This window comes from Oculina patagonica, chromosome 7, assembly GCF_052425735.1.
Source record: "Oculina patagonica isolate OP01 chromosome 7, crgOcupat, whole genome shotgun sequence".
Classification (NCBI taxonomy): Eukaryota; Metazoa; Cnidaria; class Anthozoa; order Scleractinia; family Oculinidae; genus Oculina; species Oculina patagonica.
The window spans coordinates 11,792,896-11,814,288 of NC_135764.1; the positions used below are offsets into that span (position 1 = coordinate 11,792,896).

General features: G+C 41.2%; 3 protein-coding genes across 3 annotated transcripts in view; 2 read left to right on the top strand and 1 right to left on the bottom strand.

Moving 5' to 3' along the window:
• The window catches only part of LOC144659407 (sacsin-like), a 38,798-nt gene that overhangs the window by 553 nt on the left and 16,852 nt on the right, over positions 1-21,393 (top strand). Inside the window, exons 2-7 of the mRNA XM_078519820.1 lie at positions 1,835-1,901; positions 2,725-2,822; positions 3,645-3,755; positions 4,021-4,168; positions 4,916-5,921; positions 6,829-7,400. Of these exons, the coding sequence (XP_078375946.1) occupies positions 1,898-1,901; positions 2,725-2,822; positions 3,645-3,755; positions 4,021-4,168; positions 4,916-5,921; positions 6,829-7,400 (1,939 nt within the window). The 5' untranslated portion in view covers positions 1,835-1,897. The remainder of the gene's footprint in view (positions 1-1,834; positions 1,902-2,724; positions 2,823-3,644; positions 3,756-4,020; positions 4,169-4,915; positions 5,922-6,828; positions 7,401-21,393) is intronic.
• LOC144660898 (uncharacterized) lies at positions 7,478-9,780 on the top strand. The gene is made up of 2 exons (XM_078521624.1): positions 7,478-9,401; positions 9,743-9,780. The coding sequence occupies exons 1-2, from the start codon at positions 7,697-7,699 to the stop codon at positions 9,778-9,780; spliced, it is 1,743 nt and encodes a 580-aa protein (XP_078377750.1). The 5' UTR covers positions 7,478-7,696.
• Positions 18,372-20,196, bottom strand: LOC144660899 (uncharacterized). The gene has a single exon (XM_078521625.1). It carries the CDS (start codon positions 20,082-20,084, stop codon positions 18,372-18,374), a length of 1,713 nt encoding a protein of 570 aa, XP_078377751.1. The 5' UTR covers positions 20,085-20,196.

Below are 21,393 nucleotides of genomic sequence, written 5' to 3' on the forward strand. Positions count from 1 at the left end.
TTATAAAAGTCTTCAATCTCAGCCATTTGCACCATCGATATTACAGTATTGATGTGCATAAGTTCACCTAGATTTTCTAAATTAATGAAAACAATAAAGCCTAGCCAGGCGAAAGAAACATTAAGGATGATATATAAGATCAGATTTTTTTGATGACATTTGAGCATATTGCCGTACTTGGTTGAGTCGAGTGGGAGGTTTCACGTAGCGGCAGAAAAATCGAGCCTATCTTTCCTATCTTTACTGGGGATCACGAGTTACTAACTTGTGGCTCTGACAATCGGTCCATATAAGCTAACGCCAGCAATCCGAAACTCTTATTTCACTCGTAATTTAGTTTAGTTGACTGGTATTAAAAAAATGTATTTTCCGTGATGTAACCGTAGAATTATGCAAATACAGATATGCCGCGCGAGTGGAAATGTTTATTTACCTTTATACGCCAGCTTTCTTTGGATGAATTCGCGTATTCACTCGCGCGCTGGGAAAGAAAACACTGAAGAAAAGAAAATTATTGGAACCGAAGCATTTATGTTAGTTATGTTCTCTTGGGTGACCGTAACATTCGAAAAAATTTGCGAAAAAAGTACATTGTAAAATCCGAAAAATGTTGCCATCTTCGTGTGTAGTTTTCGGCCAACAAGGAAGTGACACGTTTGAAGTCACGCATGCTTGCAATTATATCAGTTATATGCAATCTTGAAAAGAAACAAAAACTGCTACTATCTACTGAAGTAATATTTAAGCTTTTGAGAAGGGAAGTTTGCAAACCTATAACTATCTGAAGGAGGATATTAAAGGGACTTTATCGTGTGAATGTCGATACCAAACACATTTCCCAGTAGCGCATTGCGTTACAGAGCTTAACAGCGTGACACGGATTTCCCGGAAATTTGATTCAGTTTCTGAGAAAGCAGCTGCATGGTACAGACTGCCACGGAAGCGTTTTGCTGAAAAACCCTTTCTAGTTGCTATATTCTCTTAACAGGTAAAGTGAAATAATATTGTGGTTACCACCTTGTTTTATACCGGGGGTTTATATGTTATTGTGCATACTTATGCATAGGAAAGGTTTTAAATACTCGAAAAGTTCTTGACCGAGCGGTCTTTATTTTGGCAGACATTGTTGCCATGATTCATTTAGTAATATTGGAAGATGCATGATTTATTTTAAGTTGTTTTAGAACATTGCAATGAATAGGAATGTTTCATACGATAAATAACTGACGTAAGTTAACTTGGTTGTTACATATGACTTTAATACATCGATAATTGTTTCTAAATTAGCGCCATTTATAGGCAGCGCAATTGAAATTGCGGAAATAAGCCGTCTTGAAGCTCAATAAAAACTTATTACTAGGATATTGGTAAAATTGTGTAAGCCTAATAATAATGTATGCTACGTAAAACGCAGTTTTGATAGTATTTTTACCTCTTGTTTGCCGGGGCAGATCGTAAATCTTCAAAGTTGTTATTATCTAGCTTATATTTGTTATGCAGCTTAGGTCCCGTATCAGATTTTGTGCGGATAATTGACCCTTTCGTTTTCGCCGATCCCTGCTATCCGAGCGAAAACATTCGCTTTCAAATATAAATGCTGGGTCACAAGATTTGGAAATGCGGATGCGATAGCGGTCTCAAAAATGAAAAATATGTAGAATTTATCATTTATGCTATTTTCATTTGTCGCGAAATAATGTGTAGCTATAGAACACAGAATAGATATTCTTTTCGATATTTATAATTAGTGGGGGTGGGGGGTGGGATGCTTTTTGGAATGTTTCATGTATTTTGCTTCGGTTATAGCTTTGATTGTTGTTTTTGTTGTGTTTAGATGATTACCAAGGTGAAGAAAAAACAAGTGGTTATTATTTGAAGAAAATCGGCCATCTTTCTCATGGGTAGGTATATTCTAAGCCGTTTTTTGTTCACTTCTAGTCCCTTTATCGTCCTACCTAATGTTTGATAGAGTGGGAGAAAAGAAATAGCTAAGGACAAGTTATTTAGATGGCGATTAGGAAAATACTGAAGCTGGAAAGACGTCTTGGTTTTTACGGGACGTCATCAAAATTCTAGAATCCAGAATCGCAAGACCCCTGAGTTTTTATCTTTCACTGGCTATAGACGTCCTTAATGTATATCATTTTCAAGGTTTTTAGCTCGATAGCAATCGCCGTCTTTAAGATAGAGCATTTTGAATTTCGGAGTTTCACGCCACACGAGATCCAAGATGGCCGCCAGAAGGCTGTCACGTTCTCTTTAAAATGCCTTATATTGCGATTTTTAACAATCTGAACAGTTGAGGGTTTGCTAGAAGTGTTCATGTGAATAATTACTTATTCACGAGGGTGTTCTGACCGCTTTTTGTAGCAAAATTTAATGTCAGATGATTTCATTGATTTCCGGCGGCCATGTTGGAGTCCAACCTGTTGGACTCCAACATGGCGTTTCCATACTGTGCTCTCTAAATTTGCGTGAAACATTTGGACGGATAACTCCGGTACGGAATAACATACTGACCTGAGACTTGGACAAAAAGTTTATTTAGTAGTTTTGTGTAATATTCGTGATTTTTTTGACTCAATAATTTTGGATTTATTCTTTCGCGGCGTGACAGTGGTGTGACAGTGAAAACCACCTATTGCTTTGTTTGTGTAAGAAGCTGAATCTTGGAATGGGAGATTATCAACAATTTTCTAAACTATCTGTTTGTTTGTTGCTCAGCGGACAACGATGACGACTTTAACTTGATTCAGCCATCGCTCATCCAGCAGTTGAGGACCATCCTAGATCAGTACCCAGACGATGGGCAGATACTGAAGGTAAAACCTCCTTTTTTCAAAAAAAAAAGACACTGATATTGAAAGGAAAATGACTTTTTACGGTTATTTGCTCAGTTTAGAAATGCATGGTTCCTGTATGGTTCGTGGAAGAAAGATCGAAGAACAATAAAATACAAACAAACAAACCAGTACAATACATACTAGTTATGCAACGCTTTCGAGTGGTATACTATGGAATATCCCACGAGTCACTTGTATTTTCTCGGTATACACACGAGCCTTTAGGCGAGTGTGTATACGAAGAAAATACAAGTGACAAGTGGGATATTCCATAGTATACCACGAGAAAGTGTTGTGTAACTATTTTATACCATGCCATAGAAAATACGCTCACTAAATTTCATCGAGAATAAGATCGCAGCGCACGATGGGAAGGTTGGATTGAATACCGTCGAATATACAACGGCTTTCCTGTATTCTTATTGGCTGTATTTTCTATGGCATGGTGTAAAATACAGTACAGTATAGTATAGTACAGTGCAGTGGAGTACAATACAATACAAACTTTATTGACATCTCCCTAAAAAAAATAGCTTTTTAGTGATAAACAGAGAACGAAAAAGACAACCGGAACAAAATCAATATTTAAGGATAATTCTTGTTTCGGTTTTGGAAGGGTTTGACTCCCTACACACGAGTACTGATTTCTGTTTTTTCTGGATACAAGTGAAAGAGATGAGATCACAATGTATATCGGTGTCTATTATCTACCAAACTGTTGTTAAACATAACAAAAAATAAATATTCTACCAGTAGTAGATACTTTCACCATTATTTATCATTAATGTCTCTCGTGTGTAGGAGCTGATTCAAAATGCAGAGGACGCTAATGCAAGTCACGTCAAGTTCTTGCACGACAAACACAGCTATGGTACAGCTCATCTTTTTGATGAGGACCTCGCACAGTTTCAGGTAAACCAATCCATTCGCTGCCTTTGTTTATACTAAAGAATTCTTCGACGAAGCAAAAATGGTTTTCCCTTGTGTCTGAAAGGCAGATCAGTAAGGCCCATTTTATTTTATTTATTGAAAGTGCAGATACTGTAGATATGATTGCATTTAAGCCTTTGTCTTGTGCTATAAAAGGCAATGAAAAAATCAACAAAACATGTTTAACGATCTCTTTGAGGAGGCAAACAAAACTGCTTCATATGTCATTTTTTATATTGTCAAACAGGGTCCAGCACTTTACTCCTACAACAACGCACGGTTTACTAAAGAGGACTGGAGGGGTATTCGGCTGGTCTGTGATAGCATTAAAGTGGAAGATCCAATGAAAGTCGGTCGGTTTGGTTTAGGATTCAAGTCTGTATTTCATATGACAGGTACGCCAAGTAAACTTCTCATTAATGAACCGTCACAAAGTGGTAAAATATCCTTCCTTTGTTAATGAGTTTGTGAAGGAGTTTACATCTGTGCCCGGTTGCTCAAAGCACGATATTACACTAATCCAGGATTAGCGCGAATTTTCATTTCAGTTTTGTAACCTCTTTGTGAGGTCTTGTGTATATTTTTTCTTTCATGCTTTAGTTTTATATTCCCTTTTTGGTTAGCGTGTCAATGCTACCAACTTAAGAATTTATTTGGCTGTTTTGATAAATGGTTTTATTTTGTTTGTTTGTATTTGTCTAATCTCGAAACTTTACAAAACATCAGCTGAAAAACACTCTTTTGCAAGGGAAATTAGAAACCTCGATTGAATTTTAACGATAGATTAGCATTAGTCGGCTTCCGAACAACCCGGCCCTCGAGAATATTTGCCGCGGAGGAATTTTTAGACATCGAATATCAAATCACTTGAATTTGAGCAACCCAGACAATCCGCTTAATTATGGGATGATTGTACGCATAAACAACCTCTTGATTGGAGGCAGAACTGGCAAGGTTCGACAAGGTTTGCAACGTTACTGAAAAGAGCAAAGTTGGCAACTCATGTCTTCCTTTAATGAATGCAGTTGTCGTGTATTTTGATGTATTTTTATAAAGTGAAACTATTGTTATGAAATGGTAACGGTTAAGAAAACCTTGTCTAACGATTACTCAGTTTCTTTGGTACTTTTCTCGTTTCTCAGATTTGCCAAGTTTGCTCAGCGATTCCCAAATTGGCTTCATTGACCCTCATGGTGTTCACTTTTCTGACAAGTACCACAGACGGACAGGAAAACACTGGCGACTTCATGAAGACCGCGCAGAGATGGACAAGATTTCAGACCAGTTCCTTCCTTACAAGGAAATCTTTGACTGTACTGGTGACGTGTTTTCCCAGGGATTCTACGATGGTACCCTGTTCCGTTTTCCCTTTAGGACTAAACCGTCCGAGCTGTCAGAGACACTTTACTCTGCAGAGAAGATGGACACGCTGTTTGAAAGTTTTGAGGCTGACGCTCATTTGGTACTGCTGTTTCTCCAACACCTGGAATCGGTTGAGCTTTATGTCAGAGAAGAGTCGCAGTCTGACCCTGAAAGAGTATTCCAAGTTAAAATTGCCGAGAAAAGCCTCGAAACAGTTCGAGCAAAGAGGACGGAGTTTCGCGCAAAGATTACACCTGGAAAGCTGATGACAGAATCTGTCACAGTGACGTACCCGATTACCATAGAGACAGTCAAGTTCGACTCACTTTTTGGGGACACTGTGAAGCAGCATTCGTTCCTCGTCACCAATTACTTTTGTGGAGCGGAGGTTTCTACAAGGTTTAAGAGGCTAATGACAGATAAAGAGCTAAACTATCTACCCACGGTTGGTGTTGCCATGGCATTGCCAACAGGTCCCAAACTGCAGACACCCGACATCAAAGGCCACGTGTTTTGTTTCCTGCCATTGCCGGTACAGAAGAAGAGCCTGACAGGTTTGCCAGTGCATGTTAACGGCTTCTTCGCTTTGAGCCAGAACAGACGTTACATCAAATCTCCAAACGCGGATCAAGAAGATCAGGAGATGATAGGTCGGCAACTGACTGACAAGTCGCTGTTGTGGAACAGGTGTCTTCTAGAGGAGGCCATACCCAGAGCGTATGCCACGATGATTTTGAAAGCCATTAACGAGAAGTCCTTTTCCATACACAGGACATCGATCTACAAGTAAGTGCTATTTGGTTACAGGTATATTATCAGGGCAACTATTTGGTCTTGCATGGTCTTGAACTAAGATAAGCAAAGTTTTTTTTCTAGTGATAAAATATCCGTCGTTATCAGGTTTGAGAAGTTGGCGATGGAATGTTAAAATTTTAAGTTGTAAATTTCGCTATCAGGAGAGCTGTTACAAGGAGCTGTGTGCGCATGTTTTTACCATTTCAGGAGTTTCTGTTAAGATGAAATGTATTTATATCTGTCTTGTTTTTATAAACGCGAAGTTACATACGTATACAAGGAATATCGTTCTTACTTTAAGTAAGTACCATTGTCTGACACCATATTTTTTCAAACATGTGGTGTGAAGTGCTTATTGAAGTTGTGCAAATTAAATCTGTAAAGCGTCTAGTGTAGTTTAGTAGAGTCGAATCTGTATTAAGATGCAAAGCTAAAATGGTAGCCCTCCTAGCTGTTAGTTGTCAGTTGTCCCTGAAATTGCATCGCACTGTTATTATAATCTTAGCACCTTCATCCAGAAGTCGGCTCTATCAAGCGAATGCCTTCGCCACTTTTTACTACTACGGTCACTCAAAATGATAAACGTATGTTTGAGAATATTGACAACAAACCAAAGTTACTTTAATTGGAGTTCACTGCAAATTTCTGTTTAAACGTCTGGAAGTTCTGCGAATGATTTGGAGATTAATGATCTGTGTCATAGTCCTCTTGAATGAGGACTCCTGTAAACCAGTTGCCCTGGAGTTTGGGGTGTGAACGGAATTTGGTCAGTAAACGGCTCACCTGTACTAAGTGGGCACCAACCCATTCCCAAGAGTGACCACTTAATAAAGGTGTAACTCTATATTGGTATTGTGAAACAGGCAGCTAAAGTGGTATGCGTATTTTTGTCTTTTAGAGCGTGGCCAGATATCAGTTGTATTGACCAGAAGTGGGAAAAGGTGACAGAGCCATTGTTTCAGTTTCTACTAAAGAAGGAAGTTGTTTATACCCATGCAGGTGATGGGCACTGGCTAACAGTGGAACAAGTAGTTTTTGATCGACTGCCGGAAAATGAACCCAAGGAGCTGCTTCAACGAGTGTTACTAGCAGCTGGTGTACCAGTTGTCTCAGTACCCAGTCACGTCATGGACGCCATTGCTTGCTATTCAGCTGTGCAGAATATCACACCTAGTCTAACAAGGGCAATATTGAAGCAAGTGCATTCCTGTTACAAGAACCTAAACAGGCGAGACAAACTGTTGCTTCTTCAGTTTTGTCTAAAAGATCGCAAATTTGTCGAACTTTGTGACTTGGAGCTGTTGCCTCTCTCCAATGGTGTCTTTACAACATTTTCAAAGCGAGGGAAGCGAATCTATATCTGCTCACGCGACCATCCACGAGAACTTTTTCCCGGTCTAGAAGGCCGTTTCCTGGATGGCAAAATCGGTGTGGAGATCATTGAGAAGCTGAAAGAGGCAGTAGAGCAAGGTAAGAACTCTCGGTTGGATCACAGGATTACTCTAACTTACCGGCCACTCGACACACATAGACGGTGGTGGTTTTGGCACAAATCGCGACAACTCGCTCGGCTCGCCCGGGCTCGCCCGAGCTCGCCTCGCTCCTTGTCGAGATTAGTGACCAAAACCACCACCGTCTATGTGTGCAAAAATCGCGAGCGGCACCCAAAATCTCTGCGGCTTGAGCGCTCACAAATCTCAAGCTGCCTTGCTGTGCCAGAATCATTTTTCAATTGAACAAATATTTTTCTTTGGTATATACAACAGATGGCTGCCGCAAGATATTCGTCAGAAGTTTTGCAAGCTATGATGGAGGAAAACCTCCGTGAATTTCAAAGAAATCCACAAAGAAACGAAACTTTTTTACTGGCCCAATCCGATTTTAATGAATGGCTACGCGTGTGGAAAATTGCCATACCAGAGGGTGGCCGTGCCAGCAAAGACCTTTTTGTCTTTCAAAAGAAAACAAAAGGAAAGTTTGTTAATTTGGTAAAGAATGAAATAAGAGATTTGAAAAGCGTAAAAGTAAGCTTTGGGTTGCAAATAAAGTTCACAAAAGAAAACTTTGAGACTGGTGTAACACAAGAGATGAAGCATTATTTTAAAGAAAGAGAACCGCACGTTTTTAACGAAAATAATAAACAACAGATAATACAAGAGTTCGATAGATTTATTGAAAGAGCAAAGGGCCAAATTGAGGCTTGGTCAGAGCGCGGCTCAGGCTGGGTTATTGAAAGAATAACCGAAGCGTACGTAAATGTTGCACGCTATCAGCCATTGCGCGGAGGAACTTACTTACCTCTCCCAGCCAATCTGGCAAAAAAGAAAGCAATAATCAACGTGCAAAACAGGGATAACGAATGTTTGAAGTGGGCTTTGAGAGCTGCACTTTTTCCTCCAAGGTACGGAAAAAACCTTCAAAGGCCAAGCAAATATCCGGTCAACGACGGAATTAACTACAGAGGCATCGATTTCCCCACACCTGTAAAACAGATTGACAAACTCGAGAGGCAAAACAGCAACCTCGCAATAAATGTGTTCGGCTGGGAAGACAATCGTGTGATTGTGCACAGAATAAGCAAAAAAGAAAAAACAATTCCTCGTATAAACCTTATATTAATAGAGTCAGGATTAATTCAGCATTACTGTTTTGTAAAAAGAGTAAGCGCTCTGCTTTTTGATCAGACAAAAAATGCAACCAAAAAACACTTTTGCATGTTGTGCTTGACCGGTTTTACAAGAGCGGACTTGCTCGAGAACCACGAAAAATATTGCAATGGCATGAACGGCAGGCCGACAAGGATCGAGATGCCGGAAGAGGGGAAAAACACCCTTTCTTTCCAAAATCATCACAAACAGATGAGAGCGCCTTACGTGATATATGCTGACTTTGAGGCTTTGGTCAGAAAGATTTCAGGCTGCGAGATTGGGCCAGAGAGCAAGCAAAAAAGCTACACCGAGAAGACAGAACAGCATGAGGCATGTGGTTTTGCTTACACAGTTGTAAGGAGTGACGGCAGAAACAAACGGCCAGTAGTCTACAGAGGTGAAAATGCTGTTGAAGTGTTTTTGAACTGTCTTCAAGAGGAAGAGAAAATAATAAGAAATAGTTTGTCATTGCCAAAACCTCTTGTGATGACTTCAGAAGATTGGGTAAAATTTAAAAATGCAACTGATTGCCATATTTGTGAAAAAAGTTTGATAAAAGATTACTTTTTAGACTCTTTACCTGTGTGGGAAAGTGAAGAAGGTAGCGTATACACTTATGATGGGCAATGGCACAAAAAATGTTTTTACGATGTAAAGAAAGAAAATGACAGTTCGCTTTACAGTTCGTTTCTCATGCTAAAAAGATTGACAGAAGAAGAGCACAAAGAAGCTGCAGAAGAACAAGATGACTGCTTATGCTGTGGGCAACCTTTGCTCAGGCAAAACTTCAGAGATGCAGTAAAAGACCATTGCCACATAACAGGCAAGTTTCGAGGAGCAGCGCACAACGCATGCAACCTGAAAATGCGAATAAAACCAAAGACGGACCAAATACCAGTTGTATTTCACAACCTGAGGGGCTATGATGCGCACCATTTAATGCAAGCGATGTCAAAGCTGTCGCAAGCGACACATAAAGAGGTGAAATGCGTCGCCAACAACATGGAGAAATACATCACATTTTCAGTAGGAGGTCTGCGTTTCATTGACAGCTTGAACTTTCTACAAGGAAGCCTCGATTCACTTGTAAGCGCAACACCGAAGGAGTCATTGAAAATAACAAAATCTCTTACTTCACAAAATTTTGAACTTCTTTTCAAAAAGGGGATCTATCCGTACGAGTACATGGACTCATGGGATAGATTTAGCGAAACAAGTTTGCCTGAAAAAGAAAAGTTTTACAGCAAACTTAACGACGATCATATAACAGAGGAAGAGTACGATCACGCAAAGAGGGTATGGGAAGCTTTTGGTTGCAAAACGCTGGGCGACTACCACGACCTGTACGTTAAAACAGACGTAGCTTTGTTGGCAGACGTTTTCGAAAACTTTAGAAAAATCTGCCTTGAGCAGTACGGGTTGGATCCTGCGAATTATTTTACTTCGCCTGGCCTTTCTTGGGACGCACTCTTGAAAAAGACAGGCGTGCAGCTTGAGCTCCTTACAGACTCAGAAATGCATCTCTTTGTCGAAAGGGGAATAAGAGGAGGGATTTCGATGGTAAGCAGAAGATACGCAAAGGCTAACAATCCATATGTTGAAGGCTTCGATCCGAGCAAGCCAAAAAAATACATTATGTACCTCGATGCAAACAACCTTTACGGGTGGGCAATGAGCAAGCCGCTTCCAAAAAGTGGTTTTAAATGGAAAAGAGTAATGCCGGCTGAAAAAGAAATCATGAGGAAAAAGGAGTTTGCAAAAACTGGCTGGATATTGGAGGTAGACCTCGAATACCCTGCAGAACTTCACGAAGAGCACAATAGCTACCCATTAGCTCCTGAGAAAAAGAAAATAAATAAGGACTTGTTTTCACCTTACCAAAAGAAATTGATAAAAAACCTCGATCTTGACCTACCAGACAGCGAAAAGCTTGTTTTAACTCTTGAAGACAAAACTAATTATGTTGTGCATTATCGAAACTTGCAGTTTTATTTGAAACAAGGAATGAAACTCAAAAAAGTGCACAGGGTTTTGGAGTTCGAACAGGAATGTTGGATGGAGCCGTACATAAAGATGAACACAGAATTTAGGAAAAAAGCGAAAAACGACTTTGAAAAAAACTTTTACAAGCTAATGAATAACTCAGTTTTCGGAAAAACAATGGAAAACTTGCGTAACCGTGTTGACATAAAAATAGTGCGAAGCGACGAAACGAACAAAATAAGAAAACTAGTTGCTAGTCCATTGTACTCAAGACACGTTCTGTTTTCAAACGATCTGGTCGGAATAGACATGCGGAAAAGCAGACTTTTTCTCAATAAACCTGTCTACACAGGTATGACTATCCTTGACGTAAGCAAGATTTTGATGTATGACTTTTTTTTACAACGAAATGAAAATGGAGTACGGGCAGCGCTGCGAGCTTTTGTATACAGACACTGACAGCCTTCTTCTGGAGATTGAAACAGAGGATATTTACGAAGATATTTATCAAAACAAAACTCTATACGACACAAGCGACTACCCAAAAGAGCATTCACTTCATTCATACGAAAACAAAAAGGTCTTGGGAAAAATGAAAGACGAATGCGCAGGAACACCAATTTCAGAGTGTGTCTGTTTGAGGCCAAAAATGTATTCAATACTGACAGAAGACCAAAAAAAAATAAAGAAAGCTAAAGGAGTAAAAAAGTGTGTGGTAAAAAAGAAAATCTTGCACGAAAATTATTTAGAAACCCTTTTTGGAACAAAGCAGTTATGGCATGGAATGAACATACTTAGAAGCGAGGGTCATGAGATTTACGGAATGCATCTCAACAAAGTCTCGCTGTCGCCTTTTGACTCAAAGCGATGGATAGCGGATGATGGGATACATACAAATGCTTACGGGTATAAGTTTTGCGAAACAGAACTTTTATAGCTTTTCTGGTGGTAACTGTGTATTTGGAGGAATAATAAGCAATTCTTCACGCACGAAGCCGCGCTTTGGACCATCGTGCAAGTAATAAAGCACTGGCTGATCAGGTTTAGTAACAGACCTTTCGATGCTGTAGACTTTTAATGACCAAATCGGATCTGTTGCCCTTTTTACGCCGCCTTCTAGCTCGCCAGGTTGGTAGAGATAGCGCACATTAACGAGAGAGAGTATTTTTTTTTCTTTCTTGCCAACAGGCCTTGTATATTTTGAGGACGGTTTGGACGAAACAGCCTTTTCTTTGATTGCAGTAGCAGGTTTTTTTCCAGTAAGACTGGTAACTTCGTTGTTCAGAGCGGTAACAACTTCGGGAAGCCTTTTTACCCACGCTGTCGACCGCTGGCCAGATGGCAGGTTCATCTCGACACCGTACTGATAACCAAACAGGCGCCCTGCCAGTGTTTGATTAAAACGTTCAACAATAGCTTGATCTCTGTGAATGTTAACACGCCCGCGTCTAATATAGGTTTTGTGATTTTCCATTTCTTTAGTAACAGCTCCCATGAATTCGCGACCAGGGTCAACTTGCAGCATCTGTGGCCATTTTAGTGCACTTCGCCTGTAAATTGTCTGAAAACCTTTTGCAACCTCAGTTGAATCTTTGGAGGTCAAAGGCTCGGCCTCTTTGAAACGGCTGGCAACGTCAACAACAGTCAGCGCGTATTTGTAAACTTTTCGCCCTCGCGGCAGTTTGTCGTGTGGCAGAAAAAGAAGGTCCGCCTGGTGGACCGCGTTTGGAGAAGAAACATCGAATTTTGGGCGAGGAACGTATCGTGGTGCCGGTAGGTAGATCTGCCAAAGGGCCTGCTTAACTAGCCACTTTTTTGCGGCATCTTCGGAAACCTTAGCAGCCTCGGCTAATTTTTTTATCGCAGCAATTCCCTTCCAGTAGCCCTGGGGGCTATAGTAGACTTTCGAGATCTTTGCATCCATGTGCGTATATAAGAAAAAAATAAAAGTTTAAAGAAACCGAAAGGCAGCGTACCCAATTGCAAGCGCGCCAGCGCCAACGAACATAAGTTCACCTTGTTTCTGCTGCTCACTTGGCTGATAGAAATCAGAGAACTTGGGTTCTTTCGGAGGAATCATTTGTTTGTCAGGATGTGCCTGGTTGTAGAGTTTGAAAGCGTAGTCTGTGTTCGTAAAGTTTTGTTTCGCTTGCTGTTTGATCTCATTGTTGGTTTCGATCCAGTCGAGAAGCTTCGTGCGGTCGCGAGAGTACTTCGCGTAAGCTGCCTGGTAAGCCTCGAGAGCTTTGTCGTGTCTTTCTTTTTCTTTCAAAGCGGCGTCATCTCCGCCACCCAAAGCTCGAGCAAGATAGTTGCCGCCAATGAAAGCAGCAGCGTTCAAGATAGCTCCGCCAGCCATAATCGCTACGCTTGCCATTGTGTGTTTTTGTTCTTATATTATGATATTTTTTTTTAATTGGTGGGGAGAATTTTCTGGTCCTCGAGATACTGTTTAAGTGCAACGCTGCCAGCCATGACGGCTGTGAACTTTACATAGTTCATAAAACTGCTGCTTGGGTCGGATGTGAAGTTTTCTTTTACAACTTTTTTGGCAGCCCAGCCGATTCCGGCGGCGAGACCTGTAATGGTGGCGGCATCCATGAGCGTTTTCACGAGCTTGTTGTCGGACATGGCGTTTTGATATAAAATAAAAATAAATCTTTAAATTAAAAAATAATTTTGTCAAAGAGTTTTAATAAACAAAAAAAAAAGGTTAATTACCTAATTAAAACTTTTTTGCAGGTCAAAACCAAGCACCCTAAGACATTAGGTTGATTTTGTTTCTGAATTCATCAAACATCAAACTTTGTGCTTCTGCAATTTTCTCTTTTTTATGTTCGTCTGATTCTGAATTAGCATATATATCATTCGCACGTTTAATAAACTTTTCAACGGAATCTTGAAAACTTTTGAATTGTTCTGGTTTTAGAATGATAATTAAGTCTGCGACTTTTTTCATAGTAGCTTTTGCTTCTTCCTCATCTTCTTCAAACCATTTGGCACACTGACTCAACAAAAGAAAGCTTCCAAAATCTATTGGCTCAGGCAGACAAAACAAAGCTGCCAAATCCGTTGGCTCAGGCACAGTGTATGGCTTCGTGTCTGTCATCATGTCGGTCATCGTGTTTCGTTTACTTAAAAATAGAAAATGTTTAAATGGAATTTATTTAATAATTTTTTTAATCCATCGGACGGATTCCTCTTTTTGAGCCATTTTGGCTTGTTGGTTGCGGAATTCTAGAGCCCGTTTGGCGCGTGTCTGAAGAACGCGTTGCAACCCTTCCAATACTTTCTGCTGTAACTGGTGTGTCATCAGTTATAAGAGTTGGCGGAGCTTTAAATGTTGGACTTCTTTTTTCGTTTATAAAGGCTTTTATGTCTTCGCGTTTCACATAAGTTGTAACGATTGCAACGCCGATACCAAGCAAAGATATCCATTGATTTGTGGTGAGACCGCTTGATTGCGGCTGAGCCTCGGGCGGAGCTGGTTCCGTTACGGCCGGTGGTGTTACATTTCGCTTTGCAGCCGCAGATTTCTTTTCCTTTTCTTTTGCAATTATTGCAGCAGCCTCGATAGAAGCTTTTTTCTGTGCTTCACGAGCCTGTTTTGTTTTTTCTGCAGCAAGCTTGCCAGCAGCAACTCTCTTTGGATTTTTGGCAGGCTTTGTTGCAGGAGTTGTTGAAGTGACAGGAGAAGAGGTAGAAACAGGAGTTTCCAATTCACGTTGTTCGAGCTCGGCCATTATATTTATGAAAAAATAATATTTAAATAGAAATTTGCTCAGCAAGATCTTTTGCTAAGCAATTTCTAAGCATTGCTCATTAATTATTCAGTATTTTCTTAGCTTTGTTTAGGAAGTCTTGTGAGTATTACTCAGTAAAGGTGCCTTCGGATCTTTTTTCCGTGGCGCCCTGCCGCTCAGAGGCGATTTCATCAAGATCTGACTGTTTTTTTGATGAACTTGCTGAGTCGTAATCAATATATTTTGCTGTTATCAAAGCAGCAGAAGCAGGAGCAAGAAGCTTGCCGTAATTGAAAGACAAACTGCCGACAAGATTGGAAAGCTCGCTGTTTATAATGTAGTCATTTTTAAGCTCTTTTTGTAAAGCTTCAATATTTTTCATGGGCACAAACAGACTTGCTAATTTTGTTAAAAGAGTTAGCGCGCTGTCAATAAGATTTTCCGTTGTCTTGGTGCCAACGTATGCCTCATATCTCTTGAAGTACTTTTCAACTTCTTTATCTGTCAAGCGCTTCACCTGCTCGTGTGTCAGCTGCACACCGATTGCTTCTTTGGACTTGCCTGTTGAAACAAGGATTGCAAGCTGTTCACGCAAAGCAGGAATGTCACGGCCTTGAATGAGTACCATAGCGCTTTCTGTACTTTCTGGTTCAGCTCCTAGCAGTTCCATTACGGAAGCTAATTCTTGTTCACTTGCAGCGCCCTTGACGCTCTCGGGAGGAGAAGTTGCGAAAGGGTCAGCCATTTATTACTATAAAAAATATGTTCAATAAAAAAAAAAAATTGTTCCGTAAGGGTGGCGATGAGAAATGACAAGATGCGAAAACTTATTTTTTTTTAGCTTTAAAATGATTTCTTTGTAATCCTCATTGGCAAGTTCGCCAGCGTAATCCTCAAAGATTGCCTTCGTGGTCTTGGCAGAGGGGGTGTAAAAGAAAACGATTGCCGCCACATTTTCGCGGAATGAGGCTGTTATGCTTGTCATTTTTTGAGTTAACACCCATATGCTCAAGCCTGCGTGGCGAGCAGAGAAAGCAAGATTCACCAATTCACCCGTTCTTCCCTTTACATCTTTCGATGCAGCACAGTCGTCGAGGATGATAAGCGTGTTCGTACCCTCAAAAAGAAATCTTGAAAGCCTTAACCAAGATTCCACCTCGTGCTGCTCGCAAATGAAAACAAAAAATCGAATATCTTCCTCAGCAAAGCGATAATAAGTCTTGTTGTGCTCGAAAGTCGGGCAGATGAGCACGATGTAGTCAAACTTGCCTCGGAAAGGGCCACAAAGCTGATTGACCACGTATCTTGTTTTTCCTGAGTTCGTTGGTCCCACAATGAGGGCGTTGAAGGGTATATTGGCAGGATCCATCTTCGTTCGTTTATATTATAAAAGCACAGAATCTAACTGCCTGCCAATTATATTCATTTGGGCGTCGCTGATTACGTAAATGTGGCAGTTCAAATTACCTGAGCCGCTTGCTTTCCTCTCTAGCTCAAGCTGGACACCATCCTTTGTGTTCACAAGGCGCGTGCCGCTTCCGTGCATCGAGTGGTCAGCCATGGAACGCAGATCAATAAGAAGGCCAAACTTGTCTTCTGTGTAAAACTTTTGCAGAGTCATGTGCTGCGTTTTATTTTTTTCTTTCATGTAGAATCTTTTAACTTCTCCCCAAATGTCCATTCCTTCGATGCCGTTGTTGTACAGCATGTTTGGCGAGCCGTTGACAGTGATGCTTACTTTTGTAAGGTCCGGGTTAATGTACTTTTCCGAGCTCCTTGCACCTTTGTTATATTGCTCAATAAATAGGAGCAAGATACCTTTCATGGACCTCCTCTGCGGGTTGACCCTTAGATTCAGACGTGTGTCGGAGCCTTTTGCAAAAGTCGTCACTTTATCACGCTGGATGTGGTCGTAAGCGAACTCTTTGCCGCCCGAATAAGCGCTGAACGCTTCATCTGCAATTTCCTTGCTTCTTATCATCTCGTACTCCAGCTGGATGTTTGTCAACTTGTATTTCAGTTTTGTTGTATCTGAGCCTCTGACCACATGTTCGGCTGCCGCGAGCTTCAGTTCGAACACAAGATCGTTGTATAGTGCCTGAGGATAAAATGCCCCGTGGTCAGTTAAAACCTGGTGATCCAGACGGATGCGGTATTTATTTCCATATATCTCATTCAGCTTTTTTTCTGCGTCCACACCTGAAGTTTTCTTATCGCCAGCATTTGAGCGAATTTTGTTGAGGTCCTCGCTCTGAATGCCCTCTGGCACCCTGTCGTCGCGCTCCTCCTGCGAAAGGAAAAAATCCTCAAATATTTTGTAGATGTCATAGCCCACCGTGTCCTGCACGACAGTGCCTTCGTACTTTACAACAAACTTGTCGACCAGAGCTCGGCTGACGTTGTCAACCAGAAAGTTGTTGCCATGGCCTTCGCTCAAGTCGATGTTGAAGCGCAGCGCCAGCGAGCCAGGCACAATGACCTCGTTTTCGTTCAGCTTGGGCACTGAAACATACAACGTTTCCTCTGGATTGGCTTCTGTGCGGTCAAAAGTGATTCGTTTTACCGCGCGCTCGGCTTTCAGTGCGCCGAGTATTTTCTCTGTGCGTCCCGGTCGAAGGTTTTCTTGAACAGCAGCCATCTCTCGATTGGTTTTATTTTTAAATTGAAAAGTTTAATTTGAAAATATATATAAATTACGTGATGGCGGAAGGTGGTGGTGAGTTTGGATACGAGAACCCTGATTTGGACCAAGATCTTGACCACAACAGTGATAACGATGATAAAGAGGAACAAGAGGTCGACACAACCCGACCATTTCAGCCCGGGGAGGCATCCACACCCTACCATGGGGGTGAACAACATGAAATGCAAACGATGCAGCACGAACAGAGCGGGCTGCCAGACACATCATATGATGAAACACCTTTGCTTGGCAGTGCGCAATCAATGAGCGAAAAGGCATGGAATGCTCTAAAAGGGGTGTTTCCAGAAGGCTCATCAACAAATCTTGAAGCCTCTTACAGTCTAAAGGGCAGATTACAAGTAAAAATGGCCGGAGCTGGTAAAAAATTATATGACCTTTTCACCACCAAAAGGGGTACAGGTGGTAACCAACAGCTAAATCCAAGTCTTACAAAAGAAATCAGGAAAGAACTTGGACCAATGGCACAAGAACTTATTGAGAGAGACAATGAAGAAATAAGAGAAAGCAGACAAAGATTAAGAGAAGCTGAAAGTCAACTACAACAGGCAGAAACAATTGCCATGCAGAAAGAAAAAGCCACCCAAGAAGTAGAAGATCTCAGAATAAGAATCGAGCGAACAAATGCCAAGATGGATCAACTTGGGTCAAATGTTGAAAATGAATCAGAATTGCGCAGACTTAAGCAACTGAAAAAAAATCTTGAAAAGGATTTTGAAAACTCAAAAAAAGAAGTTGCTGCTCTTGAAAAACAAGCAAAGCAGAAGGCAAAAGAACAAACACGAGTCGGCCAACTAAGGGCAAGCCTCGCTGCCAAAGAGAGCGAAAGAAACACTTTGCAAGAAAGGCTCAACGACACAAGAGCTTTGGAGGATCTAAAAGAGAAAGAAGCCGAGCTGAAGCGCCAAAACGAGGAAGATCAGGCTGTTATAGAGGATGAGAATGCCTCCCCCACTGACAAACAAGCCGCGGAAGAAAGAGTTGCGGAAAGAACCGAGGAACTTGGACGCTTGCAAACGCAGATTGCCGAAAGAGAAAGAGCGCTTCCACTTCGTGAGAGGATCAAAGAGATCTTCAAAAAACATGGCGTGACATTAACAGCAATACTTCTAGCTGCTGGTGTCACGATTGGTTCTGTTATTGAAACCATTACAAACGCGTTGAAGGCAACCGGCAAAGCGTTGGGAAAAGGCCTAAGTGATATTGGCTCAAAGGTAGCATCAGCTCTGCCTGGTCTCATTGGCTCGATTGCGAAATTTCTTTTCAAAACCGCTGGTCAAGTAATTGGATTTCTTGCAGAGCACACCTGGCTGCTTATCCTTGCTGTGGTTGCTTTTCTTGTTGAAAAATGCATCAAAAAGAGACGTTAACGCATAAGGGTGTAGAGCAAAGCTGCTGCTCCAACCGCGCCAACAGCGACAGTTGCTTTGTTTATTTCGTGTGAATCATTGGCTACGGCCTTCGTAGCTTTAGCGCTTTGCGCGTTGCTAGCTGGTGTTTCAGCAGCGCTTGCGGCGGGTGCCTGATTTTTTTTTGCTGTGGCGCTCTTGTGTATAGGATTTGAAGGGTGGCTGTTTGGTGGGTTGATTTTTGATTTTCCTCCGGCCATCAGTTTAAGAGCTGCTTTTTTTGTAGCTTTATTAACCTCATCATTCACTCCTAATTTCATCCCAACAACAGCCTGCTTAAGCTGGTTATTGTAACCAACAACGCTTTCTGTGTTTATCACCATACGAGCGGGCATCAGCCAGGCACCTGGGCAGACTGCAAGGTTAAGCCGAACCTTAGCCTGGTCGATGGCGAGTTGGTATCTTTGGACCGACTTTGCCAGATCAGGTTGCCTTATAGCGTCTTCAACCAACACGAGGAACTCACTTTGCGCTTCCTTTGCACGGCCGCCTGTTCCAAGTATGCTACTTCGAACGTTGACCTGCGAACCCAGAATACAGTAGACAAAAGCCTCAATTGACTGGTTTATTCTTGACAAACCCGCCTGAGTAAGCCCTTGCGTTGCATTTTCACAAAACCAGTCAGCCTGTGATGCTGCAGAATCATCTGGCTGAATGTAATAAATAAGGTTACCGTCGCTTGCAGTTCCACCTTCATCCGAAAATTTATCGTAATCGGGGTATTTTGCTCCAGTTTTTTGTATACCATTGCTTGAAATCCAGATATAAATAGCACCAAGTCCGTGGTTTGCACCTGTTGTAAAACGAAAATCGCTTGACGGGTCGACACCGAACTCAGCACATATTCTTTTGTACGAAGCCACGTCGTACTTGTTGTCGAACTGGCTAAAAGTTGGGTCGCCTGGCAAGGCGCTTACGCTCTGAATTCCCCCCATCTGAAACAATATTCGCCTCATCGTGAAATAAACGTGAAAAAGATAAAAATTACGCACAATCGGTGGCAAGCTAAGAGCTGAGTGCTCTTCATCGAAAATATCTCGACTTATACCGCAGCCTGTTGTCGCGCACCAAACCGCAAAGTTAAGTTGCTGGGGCCAATAGGCCATGTTAGGCCCCGCAAGCCACTTTTTTGACTCTTTTCCTGATGTATGCTTCAGTTTTGTTTTTTGAAAAATCTCTCTTAATTTCGTTGTGAAATATTGATCTGGTGTTACGTAGATGTTGATTTTGCTGTTAAATATTTTTTTCAAACTCGGTGCGGCTTCGTGAAATCCAACCGCGGGAATTGACAAAGATGAGCCTTTTGCGCCGCTTGGTGACAGCTGTTGTGGAAAACCGCCTGAAATTTGATTCACCCCCAGTGCTTTTTTCATCTCTGGGCTCCAATATTTGCTGTCAGAGCCAAAAACATTTATCAAATGGCCTTGCCCTGCCTTGAAATAAATGTCTGCCGTTGCTGTGTGGTTGTACGCGAACTCAACCTGTGCAACAAATTTTGTTCGGTCAGCGTTTGGATATTTTGCAAGAAAAGGTTTCCACGCATTGTCTTTTGCCGCTTCAGAAATTGTAGTTGCTTCTGTGGTTTTCATCCACTTCATAAAATCTCTTTCTTTGGAATCAAGAAAAGTTGATTGAGAAATGTCATCAGCTCTCGGAATAGGCGGAGCCATTTTATATTAAAGATTTATTTTTCAAAAGATAATTATAAAGATGGTTGTGCTCACAATCGACGCGAGTTCCAACGGGGAAGCTGTTTACTTTGACCAGCCAATTGAAAAACCAAGGTTTATCAGCATGCTGTCATGCTCGTTACAAAACAGCTGGCATAATCTGGAAGGAATTGGCTCCATAAGCATTAAACAAAACAATGTGAGCAACAATGTTGCTGATTTTTTTCCAGGCAACTACAATTTTGATGAAATTACAACTTACCTGACTAATAAGTTCAAAGATCAACAAAAGCTAACAGTAAAAAGGGATGATTTGAAAAGAGGCTTTTCAATAACAAAAACAAAAAATATTGAAAGCTTTTCTTTTGATAAAAATCTTTCTAAACTTTTTAAGAACACAATTGTTGATGCTGCTAACGCAAGAATTGAAGATTTTACTAAGCCAGACTTTTATTACATTCACTGCGATTTACTTTCCAAAGAAAATAACTTGTATAATGGAAAGCCAAGTGACATTCTCGCTTGTGTACCAATAACCGGGAAACCTTATGATTTGGTTCATTACCCTCAAAATTTTATCAATAATTCACGTCGAACCAACGCTGTTCAGAGTGTGAACAGTGTCACATTGACCGTCAAAGACAAAACTGGCAGTAAGTTTGACTTTGTTGGAGCTCCGCTGCATTTTGAATTAGAATTAAATTAATATTTTTTTATTGTATACGACCATGTCATCTGCTAATGTTCTCCCGAGTGCCCCTGCTTATGGTGATCGCGAAGAAACACAACTTTATCCAAGCCTCCCAACAAATGCCGAGAATTTTCGGCTGACTGAAATAAGTAAAATTGAAAAAGAAATATCCGCTGAAGCTGAGCATTACAGGCTTGTGTTAAAAAAATATAAAAAAGTCCGGGAAGTTATTCACTATTCCGTGGTCTGTCTTGGCGCCGTGACGGCAGCTCTGTCTTCTGGAGCTGTTGCGACTTCACTTACTGGTGTTGGAATTGTTATCGGCGTGCCTGTTGCAGCAGTAGCAGGTATATCTGGCGCAGCTTCCACTGGCCTGTCAGTTATCAACAAAAAGCTTGAACGTAAAGTTAATAAGCACTCAAGAATCCTCGCTCTGGCTGTTGCAAAACATGACTCGATAAACAGCTCTGTCTCACAAGCTCTGAATGATAATCTTGTTTCTGACAAAGAGTTTCAACTGATCACACGGGAAATGCAGAAATATCGCCAACTTAAAGATACTTTACGCTCAAACTTTGCACAAAAACAAAGAAATTCACTCCAGCCAGACATCGGAAA

What these genes read in the sequence shown, in the direction of transcription:
- LOC144660898 (XM_078521624.1), top strand. Translation starts at nt 7,697, where the DNA reads ATGGCTGCCGCAAGATATTCGTCAGAAGTTTTGCAAGCTATGATGGAG. An exon ending in AGACCATTGCCACATAACAG is followed by an intron (nt 9,402 to 9,742) that starts GCAAGTTTCGAG and finishes CTTTTCAAAAAG; the next exon opens with GGGATCTATCCGTACGAGTA.
- LOC144660899 (XM_078521625.1), bottom strand. Translation starts at nt 20,084, where the DNA reads ATGGCTCCGCCTATTCCGAGAGCTGATGACATTTCTCAATCAACTTTT.